The 12,828-nt window shown below is 38.7% G+C and overlaps 1 protein-coding gene across 3 annotated transcripts in view; it reads left to right on the forward strand.

Moving 5' to 3' along the window:
* Positions 1-12,828, forward strand: part of CPNE8 (copine 8) — a 92,047-nt gene that overhangs the window by 26,848 nt on the left and 52,371 nt on the right. For all 3 annotated transcript variants that reach the window (XM_057417823.1, XM_057417824.1, XM_057417825.1), the window contains exons 4-6: positions 2,440-2,543; positions 4,227-4,266; positions 7,222-7,298. In XM_057417823.1, the coding sequence (XP_057273806.1) occupies positions 2,440-2,543; positions 4,227-4,266; positions 7,222-7,298 (221 nt within the window). The remainder of the gene's footprint in view (positions 1-2,439; positions 2,544-4,226; positions 4,267-7,221; positions 7,299-12,828) is intronic.

Raw genomic sequence — 12,828 nt, forward strand, 5'->3', positions numbered from 1 at the left:
AATGTGGTAACTGACACTATATGTTGAATATTCTTTGCCTTTTTATTTGGAGATGATATCGTTCATTGGGAAGATAGTTTTGCTTCTCTGTCTTTTATAGGAAGCGCTGGAATATGGAGATCTCTGAATGAAACTGTCCCAGTTGAACATTTCACAGCATAAAAAAAGTGGAAGGTACCTAACAGGATTCAAGCACACTCTGTAAAGACACAAATCAACACTATGTCACTCTTGAGGATTGTTCCTTTTCCTAAGACATTTATAGAGCTGTGTCTTGAAGATGTATTAACTTTTGTTGAATGTTTTATTGTACCAGAGATCTTTGGGTGGATAGTTGCTTTCTGCAAATCACTCATCCTCTTAGCTATAGGCCCACTTCTCCAGATGACCTGTGTGAATGAAGGTGTTTGCAGTCAGTCCCCTGCCACTTGAACGCCTGCATGCATGGTCATTCAAAAGAGAAGAGTTGCTGACTGTAATGGAGTTTCTTTAAAGCACACAAATAATGTGGCTGGAGTTCCTTGCTGTTTTATTTTAATAAGAATCAAACAATGAAATGTCTTAATTTTGAGAGGAAGAGACTGGAGTATGCTCTGTCCTTTCATACCACATACATGTTAAGTATGCAGGGGCTGAGACAGGGCTGCTCCTCTTGGAAGCTGAGGGGCTCTGTACAGGTCATAGTGGTTAGATTCACTTCTGTGATGTGAAAACCTTTTTAGGAAATGCATCTGGAAAGCAGTTGCAGTGACGTTTATTCTTTCTTTATCCATGTTTATTGATTTAGCTAATTCCTATCAATGAAGAGGTTGGCAGTCTTTGAGTCATTCAGAAGTCTCTAGTCCCAAATTGCAGTTTTGAGGACTCCTTAATGATGATCTTTCAGCAGATTGTCAAGAAGTTTTTCAGTAGGCTATATTCAAACATGTCTTGATATGTACAATGTGTAGGGCAAAATAAAATGCCCATTTCAGTAACCGCTTCGTTGTTCTGTTTCCTGAGTACCATAGGCTCATAGAATAGTAAGGGTTGAAAAGGACCTTAAGATCATCTAGTTCCAAGCCCCTTGCTATGAGCAGGGACGCCTCCCACTAAACCATGCCACCCAAGGCTCTGTCCAGCCTGGCCTTGAACACCGCCAGGGATGGAGCATTCACAACTTCCCTGGACAACCCATTCCAGTGCATCATCACCCTTACAGTAAAGAACTTCTTCTTATATCCAATCTAAACTTCCCCTGTTAAAGTTTTAACCCATTAACCCTTGTCCTGTCACTACAGTCCCTAATGAAGAGTCTCTCCCCAGTATCCCTACAGGCCCCCTTCAGATACTGGAAGGCTGCTAGGAGGTCTCCACGCAGCCTTCTGTTCTCCAGGCTGACCAGCCCTAACTTTCTGAGCCTGTCTTCATACAGGAGGTGCTCCAGTCCCCTGATCATCCTCGTGGCCCTCCTCTGGACTTGTTCCAACAGTTCCATGCCCTTTTTATGTTGAGGACACCAGAACTGCACACAGTACTCCAAGTGAGGTCTCACAAGAGCAGAGTAAAGGAGCAGGATCACCTTCTTCGACCTGCTGGTCACCCTCCTTTTAATGCACCCCAGGATACGGTTGACTTTCTGACTGTGAGCGCACACTGAAGCCAGCCCATGTTCATTTTCTCATCAACCAGCACCTCCAAGTCCTTCCCCGTAGGGCTGCTCTGAATCTCTTCTCTATCTTGAAAGAACAACTAAAGCAAGAACAAAATAATCACATTGATATTTTATGATCGGTCATTTCTATCTGTGATGTATAGGAACTGAAGTTTTTTGGTTCTGGTGGGTTGGGTTCTTATTTGTTTATTTAAAACATTTTCATGTTGAGAAAAGCTGAGGCTCTTCCTGTAGACACCATGAAGGAAAAGGCGTTTTGCAGAAACTGTAGAGAAGAGATGAAGAGAGAGCTGAACTGAGGTGAAGTAGGAGCTGGATAATGCAAAACTTACACGCTTCTAGCAGAAGGGCTATGTTTCCTAATATTTAAAGCTCTCTGAAATAAGCAATATATGCAAACTTTTGCTTGCTGTTGTCGGGGTTTTTTTGGGGGGTTTTTTTTTGGTTTTTTTTTTTGAGGCCATGGTGGATGTTTGTGTTACTGAATTTCTTCAGTATTGAATTTTGTGGATTCTGGTTGGCTTTGGGACCTGATGTTTATAAATCTCAAGTGATACAATAGAAGGTGTGCACCACTCTACATTGAAATACAAAGTCTTCTGCCAGTCTGTCTTCATCCACAGATAGATGATCTGTTCATGTAAACAGGGTCATTTTCTTTCATGGCATCTTTTCCAAAGAATTTTTACAGGCTTTCTCGCATCTCACATGTTATTGGTATTGGCAGTCTGCTTAATTATACTTCATTATAGTATGTGGCTTAAACTTAAACTTTTCTTTTACAGTTTGGAAGAACAGAAGTAATCGATAATACTTTAAATCCAGATTTTGTAAGAAAATTTATAATGGACTACTTCTTTGAAGAAAGAGAGAATCTGCGATTTGATTTGTAAGTTAAAAATCTCTGTCTCTGATGTTGCAGCCTCTGTAAACATAGTAAATTTTGTGCACCATAAAATTAACTTGGAAAGAGATAGTGTGTGTTCACATGGTATACATTAATAAACATGATTGATTTAGCATTGCTTCATCAGAAATAATTGTGTAACATAACAATGACTTTTAAGAAATTGACTGGTGTTAACTGGTTAAAGTACAATCCTACTCACAGTTGTTACTTTTAGAAACAGTAAAAATCTAAGGATGTCAAAATGTTAAACTATTCTTGCAGCATAGCCGAAAAAACAGATATCAACGCACTGTCCAGAAATAGAATGTTGTGCAGGTAGTACACAGCCAAAATTTTCTTTACTGAAATAAATGCCAGTATGCATCTAAGTATATTAAACTGTAAGATTTTAAAATGACAGCTGTTGTTCTAGAAGTAGGTGGCTTTTGACATTATTCCGGATGTACTAATTTAATTCCACTGGGCGGATTGCTTTGAGTTCCGCTTTATTCTTTGGAAAACAGAATTGAGATTCTAGTCACCAGGTCACCTTGCATGTCATCTATTACATTTCACCCCATTCTTATCAATTCAGTCTTTGTGATAATCAAGCTTTTACTGAAGTGCTTTTGGTGTACTGAAATGGTTTTGAATGGGAGCATTTCCTGTATCATAGAAACAAACAAAAAATGTCTGTTTTTTCTTTAGCTGTAAATGTCTTTTAATAGCAGGTCAGAATGCTTCCTCAGTTAACAGAAGTGTTGGAGGGATGAGTGAGGAAAAAAGTTCCATTGTGTTCAAAACACAAGTAGCAGCTAGCTGTTTCCATCTAGGCTTAAATGGTTTCAGAGAGTGAAAGGAAACAATCAATGCCAAGATAGATTACAGGGTGCTTCTAAATGGCCAGGTACAAATTCTCCCATCGTCACCATGGAAGCCTGGTGCAGACTTTATTTTTTATTTCAAAAGTTGGGCTCAATGCCATTAAATCTGCTGAGTATAACTCCTGCCTGCTATTGAAAATAACTTTAACAGATAGTCACTTTGTGAAATAAAGGATTCTCTTCCAAGTAGGTAAGGCGTTGCTGAAATAAAGACACAGTTGGGGCTGTGTAGGAATGTTGATTTGGCTGCCTCTTTCACTGAACACAAATCTGTTCTGAACTTGAAACCAGAGTATCTGTTTTTAATTTTATTTTTCAAAGAAAGAGACTCCACATATGATTCTTTTTTGCAACAGAAAGTATATCTCTTGATAAACTGAAAAGAACAAGTCAAACTATAGTTAGAAGCAACTCAGTTTATTGTCAGCTATTTCTGTTTAATTAGTGAAATGACCGAAGAACTACCTAAGAAAATAATTCACAAGTTTGTTTTCTAAGATTATTTTTTAATGTTTGTTCTGTTCTTTGGCAGATTTCATTGTTCAAACAAGAATATCAAAATAATTTCTCTTAGAAGGCTGCGCTTTGTTGAAAACTGTTTCATTTCAAATAGCTAGTGAACCTAATCTTATAATCTGTGATGATTCAGTTTGCCATTCTTACTGGTGAGACTTCCATTCATGTATCTGTGTAAATTCCACACACTGAAACAGGTGAAAGAATTGTTTGGGTTCTGTCTTCTTACATTTATCTTGGATCTGTCTTCTGGCAACTCTGATATCACCTTTTTCTTTTTAAGCTATGATGTTGACTCAAAGAGCCCGAACCTATCAAAACATGTAAGTTTTTCCCCGCTGTTATCCTTTCTCCTGCTGAAATGCTTACACTTTCCTAAATATGTTTATTTCCTTTTGACTGTAATAGCAGATGAATGGAGACAAATACAGTTACTGTTCTGTGTTATAATGCTAGCGGGACATTTGTCCTGGAGAGGGCATATTTAAGCACCCATGCATACCTTTTCAGATATGTGATATGCTGCGTTTTGTTATTACTTCTCTGGGACCTAAAAAGTGTAAACATGTTTTGATTTTGTCCTTATTAATATTGATAGAAACTTTTTATACTCATATCATCCTGAAGTGGAAAGGATTAAATAGTAACTTTAAAATTTAGAGATGTGATAATAGAATTGAGAGACTTCTGAGTGACTTTATTTTTTAAATAAGTACAGGATAGCTTTGATAAGTGAACCTTTTGGAACCTGGAGCAAAAGAGTATAATAGAAGCAATGTTGTGCGTGTTTCACAGTGAAAATAAAAGACTTCCAGCCATTGATCTCCAGTTGGATCCCCTGTGTAATGATTTAAAGATCCTGGCAAACTGTTTTTCATCTCTCTCATCTCGGAAAGATGGTCTGTATAATTGCAGTGCTAGCCGTGAAGATGCAGAAAAGGGAAGTCTTCTGTATACTGTCTTCAGTAAGGATAAAGGCTTATCCTGGGCTTCTGCTCAAGATTGTTTGCACTTCTATGGTACCTAGTTTATCTGAATTATTTTTTTTTTCCCCTGAAGCATACTTTTTTGTACAAAAAACCTTGTAATTAAGCTGTAAGAAAAAGATAAGACACAATATAAGTCACTAAGGAAGTGCAAACAAAGACGTGTACAAATATACAGCCTAGATTTCACTGTTTGATTACCGGAACTGGAACTCAGCTTTGAACATGTTGCTGAGCCCATGGAAAGCCAAGTTCTTCTGAAGCCTGTTCAAGTAGCTTCTGAATTACATATGTGCCTGCAATGATCCAATTAGTATAGGCTAAGCATATTTGTATGCATTAGGTCCTGTTTTTTAAACGGAGCCTATTTCCTGGAATCTTCAGTTGTGGAGGGAAATTTTATTCTTCACACATTAACATTAATATCAGAAATACCTGTTTTCCTCCATTGTCTTCCAGAGGAGATCTGTATGAGTTGGTGTAGACTTGTGCTGAAGGCATCCAAACTATCCACATAGAATATATGCACACAAAGAAGATGGCGGCTCTGAGAACGCTGTGAAAGATGGTAGCTAGAAATGTGTTTCTTAACCACAGCTGATAATTTCTATCATTTCTGAAGTGGTCAGGGTTGGCCTGGATTGTGCCTTTTGCTGCCAGGTTCCTGTGTATCTTTCCAGTAGCTCTTAACAATTTAGGCAGTGAATAGGTAGGAAGTGAGCAGAGCTTTGCTCATATCTGTGCACTGGCAGCTTTGTTTCTGAAGCATGTCAATAGTATTTGCATAGCTTGACTGCTCATGTGTTGTAGTCACCTTGTGTGGAGTAAAATCTTCCTTGTTCCTAAAAATCTGTTGACCCATTCCTTTGGGCAGTGTCATTTCCTAGTTGAACAGTTTGAGGGAATGAAAAATCAACCTGAAGAATTTCAATTTCAGCGACTCAGTTTTGCTTCATTTGCTTCTCATTTTGCCAAGTTTTATAATGGATGTATAAAGTAACCAGACCAGACAGTGCTGCTGTCTGTAGTTTTTCATCTGATTTAGACGGATTTTAGCTGTCTTTAATAATGTTTATAAACCTGACTACCTGAAATCAGACTTTTATGTTCATGGTAACTTCCTGATTTAAGGAAAGAATGGAGTAATGGACGATTGTCATTAATAACAGACTGTGGAATTAATAGGAATTAATCCTTCAAACACCACCGAAAAAAAAAAAGGGGGGAAGAAAATTGTGGTTTCAGTGTAGAAAATGGTGTTATTTTAGAATATGCCATGCTGAATGTTTTTAAAAATGAATGAGGAGATGAGTCTTTTCAGGTAAGTCTTTTAAAATGGCTAAAAAATTAATCTTTAGGGAAGCAGTGTTGTGGTGTCAGATCAATTAAAGGACATAGTTAAAAAAAAACTATTTTTTGCAATTATTTTCTTTGGTGGGATTAGTTCTCAAAACCAGTTCATTTTATGGACCCATAACTAACACAGCTCAGAGACAGCAATGAGTGACCTAGGCTGAGAGAAGAGTAAGAACTACTTGTGTAGATAGTCCCTACTGTACACAGTATCTTGAAGGTACAGTTTGCTGCATAGGAATCATAGTGTCTCGGTCATTACTGTTTATGAACTAATCTTACAAGCTACTGTTACCACTACTGCCTGTGATGCTGGGAAGAACAGAGCTAGCAAGCTATTTTCACTTGGAACATAAGGAGTGGGTCTGCAGCATAAAATCATTGTATACAACAGTTTGAAAATCCATTCATATTTTTATACTACTTATATCACAGGGAAACATATTATGAAAATTTTTAGTGGTAAAGTATAAAACAGGAAAATAAAGTGTGTCATTAAGGCAGTGTTTGTGTATAATTGCAATCCAGGATGCTCATACAGATCCTGCACAGGCTTGAATTTGCCAACATAATTAACTTCCAAGAAATTCATAGAATCAGTGTACAATATCTTCATAAAAGAGAAATTTATTAAAAAGCTCCAGTTAAAGAAGGTAAAGAAATAGTCATGTTTCTAATCCTTTTAATTTGTTTCCATCTCAATTTAATTTTTGTCAATGAAACAGGCAGGAAAAAAAAACAGTAAGTGGACTGTATTAGAGTTACTTCTGCAAATATAAACCAGTATGAAATATATAATAGTCTTTTTTTATGATTCATTATTGCATATTTATTATTTAGATGTGATGTTCAGCAGTGTGTTCTACAGTAATGAACAGCCCAGATAAATTTGTTTCCATGTGGAATATGAATTCTGAGTTTTAACTTACTGCTTTTCAGGATTTTTTGGGGCAGATGTTTTGTACACTAGGAGAAATAGTTGGATCACAGGGGAGCAGATTGGAAAAATCAATTGTGTAAGTATGTCATTCTTGAATATTGGATGAATATGTACTGTTTCATGGGGTGAGTTGCAGGGCTTTTGTGCTGTGAGGTATCTGGATACTTGGAATCAACAGACAAGGCTTCTAAAAGAGAATAAACTGTAGGTGCAATAGAAGTCCTTTATAGGCTAAGATAATTTATGTTTCAATTTGGACAATTAGCAAAAGAATCGACTCACTCAAAATTTTTGTCAGCTTCATTACAACTTGCATTAAGAATAGTTTGAGCAAACTAACCTTAAAAATGTTTTTTCTATTTAGTTCACAAATTGGCACATAAATCTTTACTGCCTTTTGTTCAAGCATCAAGGAAAAAAAATCTGTGTTTCAAGTCCAAATGTTCCTACTTGTATTTCTATTGTTCCCCCTAATCCAATTCCCAACCAATGAAGCAATGTAGAGTATCAAATATTTTCTATTTACCCTACTAAATTTATCAAAAACTTTCTTAGAATCAATAGATTTTTCTCCCACTGAGAGGATTTTGATGTTTACAAGCTATTGTTCATAGGGATGTGTGGGTATTTAAAATAAGAATTGTTTGAGTTTCAACAGTCTTCATTTTCTTCATCCTCAATGTTTGAATTGAAAATATTGTATAGTTTTTACCTAAATGTATGCTACAGATTCACCTTTTACATTAAAAGCAAATGTTTAAAGCCTCAGCTGGACATTTCGTGTAATGGTAAGAACTTTTGACTTGGAATTTTTGTCATTTTTCTGACAAAATGCTAAAAACTAAATAACCCAATTAAATACTTTAATTTTTATAAATCCTGTGCAAGTGTTAGGTTGGAAAAACATCTAAAATTTCCTGTTTCCGTGCCAAAAGTAATTTTAGGTTGTCTCTAGAACACATTCTGGAAAAATTAGCAGTTCAGAACACACCGTTTAAATTGATAAACTAAAAGAGATTTTACATAGTTTTCCTAGAATCTAAGGATCCTTATGAAATAAAAACTTTATTTTAAAGTAAAAGAAATATTTCCCTTAGACTATGGCAAACTTTAATTATATTTTATGTTTAGAAAATATTTTAATGTGATTTAATCTGCTTGAATTTGAGACTTGCGCAAACCTGAAACAAATCCTTTTGAATCATAACTATCAGGGGTTGGCTAGCACTGCTTTGTGGAGAGGCATTCCTGTAATTATGCCCTTCCAGACCATTAGCCTTGACTAAATTCTGTCTGTAAATGTCTTACTTCCAGTCATTTGGGTTTTGTACAAAGGCACATTTCAGCTCTTCAGCAGGGCTCGTTTATCATACAGTTCATGCTGAAAAATAAGAGTAACATGACAAAAAAAGTCTTTGCAAAACATTTTCACATGGTGTTTTATCAAAATAAGTCTTTGATTTAGTTCCCCTAATTTACAGCCAACAGCAGGTGATCCAAACTGATTTGTAACAATTCTAAGCTATTAGCTCTCTTGCTGAATTCCATGAGTGCTTGTGGGTTGACCCTGACTAGACACCGGGGTCCCACCAGAGCTGCTCTATCACTTCCCCTCCTCAACTGGACAAGGGAGAGAAACTGTAACAAAAGTGTCAGGGGTTGAGATAAGGACAGGGAGAGATCACTCAGCAATTGCTGTCATGGGCAAAACAGACTCGACTCAGGGGAAGAAATAGTTTATTACCAATCAAATCAGAGTAATGAGAAATAAAATCAGATCTTAAAAACAACTTACCCCTGCTCCTCCCTTCTTCCTGGGCTTAACTTCTGATTTTTCTATGTCCTCTCCACCAGCAGCACAGTGGGACAGGGAACTGGGGCTGTGGTCAATTCATCACACATCTCTGCCGCTCCTTCCTCCTTGGGAGGGAGGACTCCTCACACTCTTCCCTGCTGCAGTATGGGGTCACTCCAATAGGAGACAGTCCTCCGTGGACTTCTCCAACATGAGTCAGGCTGCAGTTTTTCAGCCTGAACTGCTCCAGTGTGGGTCCCTTCCATGGGTGCAGTCCTTCAGGAACAGGCTGCTCCAGTGTGGGTCCCTGTGGGGTCTCAAATACTGCAGCAAACCTGCTCCAGCCTGGGCTCCTCTCTCCATGGGGCCACAGGTCCTGCCAGGAGCCTGCTCCAGCGTGGGCTTCCCATGGGGTCACAGCCTCCTTTAGGCATCACCCTGGTCCAGTGTAGGATCCTCCCTGGGATGCAGGTGGTGATCTGCTCCACCATGGGCTGCAGGGGCACAGCAGCCTCATCATGGGATGTACCAAGGGCTGCAGGGGAATCTCTGCTCCAGTGCCTGCAGCACCTCCTCCCCTCCTGCACTGATGTGTCGGCAGGGATGTTTTTCTCATATCTTATCAGTCTGCTCTGCAGCTACACTTGCTCCTGCCCAGTAACTTCTTCTCCTTCTTAACTTTGTTATCCCGATGTGTACCATCATGCTGATGAGCTCAGCCTTGGCTTGGGGCAGGTCCATCTTGAAACCAGCTGCATTGGTTCAGTGGAACAGGGGCAAAGCTTCTAGCAGCTTCTCACAGAAGCCACCCTTCCAGCCCTTTTGCTTCCAAAACCTTGCCATGCAAAACCAGTACCCTGCTGTCATCATTACTGCCGCAGCATACTTTAACAATATGATTCATATTCTCTTTATATTCATAGTTGAGATCAGTAATGAAAGCATTTTTGCTGAATTTGTGGGAGTTCTGAATATAGTTCGGTCACCTGATCACTGTATTTACTGACTTGGTCTTCATAACAATTCCTTAGCAATCCTCCCTGCCCCCTCCACAACCTTTCCTGCCTTCCTCACACTCCTTTCCCAAGGACTACACCAGTACCTTTTGGGGCTTATTTGTCCTATACATAAGCAGTTCTATTAATATCACTATGTGTTCCTTTCTCTGTATTGGTGGGACTGTGCACCCTGGGAACTGCTTCATTTTAAGGGTATTTCACTCTGCAGGTGAGTCAGGTTTCAGTATCTGCAGCATAATTCAGCAAAACTCTTAGAATCAGACTATCTAAACTTAAAACCACATCTATGCACATGTTAATGTATCTTAGAAGTAATGCTACTTCACTGTATCACTTCCTTCAATAACCTGAAAAGCTACCCAAAAAAGGTACTTTAAAATTCTGTTATTTTCATGGTATCATCAAGGTTTGCAGATGAACTTTAACTTTTAAATAAATGTCCTTCAATTTCAGTAGCTAATGACAAGTTGTCTGCAATAAATATTGTATAAAACTCAACACTAAGAAAAGGTAACACTCCTCCCTGAAAAAAAAAATCCAACCCAAAACCCCTAAATCAGCCCCCTAAATCCCTAAGATTGATTGCATCAGTTTTATGAGTGGTAAATTACTGTTTAATTTATTATGACTAGTGTGGAACAGTAGGAAACTGCTAATTGTAATCTAGCTCCTGCAAAAATCCCCACACAAACAAACAGTGAAGAATCAGCTGATCAGATTTCTCATACAATCACACAAAATGGTTAACTTCTGGAAATAGTGGCATTATTAGACAAGAGTGTTTTGCAATTCTCCTCTTAATCCCATTCTGGATATTAAACTTTTAAAAGCCTGTCCAGGAAATAGCCTTGAGGACAAGTGTAGTTAAGTGATACAATAGAAGAGGTGTGTTAGATTGCATGACTAAAAAGCTTTTCTGCAAACAAAGGAGAAGACAGGCACAATGGCAGGTGGGGCACCCCAGATAATACCTAGCTACTTCCAGACCCATCCCAGGAGAGCCATCAACTCATTGATGTCCCATCTCCACACCCACAGAGGAGCACAGAGGTAGAAAGCAGGTGGGACTCCAGTAACCTAATTAGAGAAGCAGCTCCTGCCCAGCTCCCGGGGGAGCCTCAGCAGCATAGGATGTGACACACTCTGTACTGGTTCTGGACATGTGTTTAGTTTTTTGATGGTGAGCAGGTTGGTTGCATAGTTTGTCTGTTGAGCACACAAACACTATCCTATTGACTGGCACAAGAGGTTGGCCCTATTTTGTTTACTTACACTAAAACACAAGTTCACTAACTTTTCACTGTCTAGGCCTAATGTAGGCCAACAGTGAATTGCACTGTTGCAACTACGTTGACTGTTTTGATTAGTTGTCAGTTGACTCTGCTGAAAGCCTGTAGTAAATTGCTCAGAGAAAGGTGTGTACTTTAAAGGCTTCCATATTACAGAATCTTAGAATCATAGAATGATATGGGTTGGAAATGACCTTAAGATCATCAAGTTCCAACCCTCCTGCCATGGGCAGGGACACCTCACACTAAACCATGCCACCCAAGGCTCTGTCCAACCCGGACTTGAACACCGCCAGGGGTGGAGCATTCACAACTTCCCTGGGCAACCCATTCCAGTGCCTCACCACCCTTACAGTAAAGAACTTCCTCCTTATATCCAATCTAAATCTCCCTTGTTTCAGTTTAAACCCATTACCCCTTGTCCTATAGCTGCAGTCCCTGATGAAGAGCCCCTCTCCAGGATCCCTATAGGCCCCCTTCAGATAACTGGAAGGCTGCTAGGAGGTCTCCACGCAGCCTTCTCTTCTCCAGGCTGAACAGCCTCAGCTTTCTTAGCCTGTCATATTTAGTGAGACAAATCTTGCTGACTTCTTGAAGCTCTTTTATAGTTTTTTTCTTTCTGAAAAGTGGTAAATTATTCAGCACACTACACTTTTTTTTTTTAATGAGAAAATTCCTGAAATTTGTTTTAAACATATAGATTAAGCATCATCCATTCAGCAGTGTGTTATCACTTGGTATGGGTTAAGTGAAGTCTGATGTGAGTAACAGGAAGGAAAAGATATCAGTGAAGCTTCTATGGAAAAAAAGGTCTTATAATTATTTTGCAGTTGTGTGGGACTGTATAATACATTTTTCTCTTGGGTAAACAAGTATTGTTCAGGTCTGGCTTCTGATACTCTTGTTGTATGGCAGCTACTAAGTGGACCCAAATCAGTTGTCCACCTGAAAGACTTTGAAATGTGACTTCCTTTTGTTATATGTGGTGTGGGTAGATATTTGTTAATGAAAAAGTGTTCATGACCTTTTATCAGCTCTTCCCAGCGTTCAGATTTTATTTTGTCATTGGTGCTTTTGACAGTGCTGTGGCTAGACAACTGTCCCTGGTTGGTTGTTCACTCTGAGGTCTGGATACCTTGGTGACTGGGAGACATCTGTTGTCTTACTTTAGTCATTAAACTGTAGCACTGCATTTCAGCATTGTTTGCTTATTGGCATGTGTTTAATATCTCTTAATATTCATATAGCAGTAATTCAATTGACAATATTGCGTGTCTTCTGTTCCTAAGGGTATTTCCTACTTTGAATTTAGCCTTCTTTATACAAAGTCAAGTCCACATACACATGATTTGGATGTTCTTTATGATCTGTGACTAGAGTTCAGAGAGCTTTTTCTCTTCACAGTATTTCTGAAGTTCATTATCATTCTGCCTTTTCTATTCTCAGCAAGTGGATGTACAAAGAAGAGAATGCCCAGTGCTGTTTTAGTCCCAATCAGCTACT

The sequence above is a fragment of the Pezoporus wallicus genome, unplaced genomic scaffold, assembly GCF_028554395.1.
Source record: "Pezoporus wallicus isolate ANWC-B61680 ecotype Strahan unplaced genomic scaffold, APGP_CSIRO_Pwel_v1 contig_5542, whole genome shotgun sequence".
NCBI lineage: Eukaryota > Metazoa > Chordata > Aves > Psittaciformes > Psittacidae > Pezoporus > Pezoporus wallicus.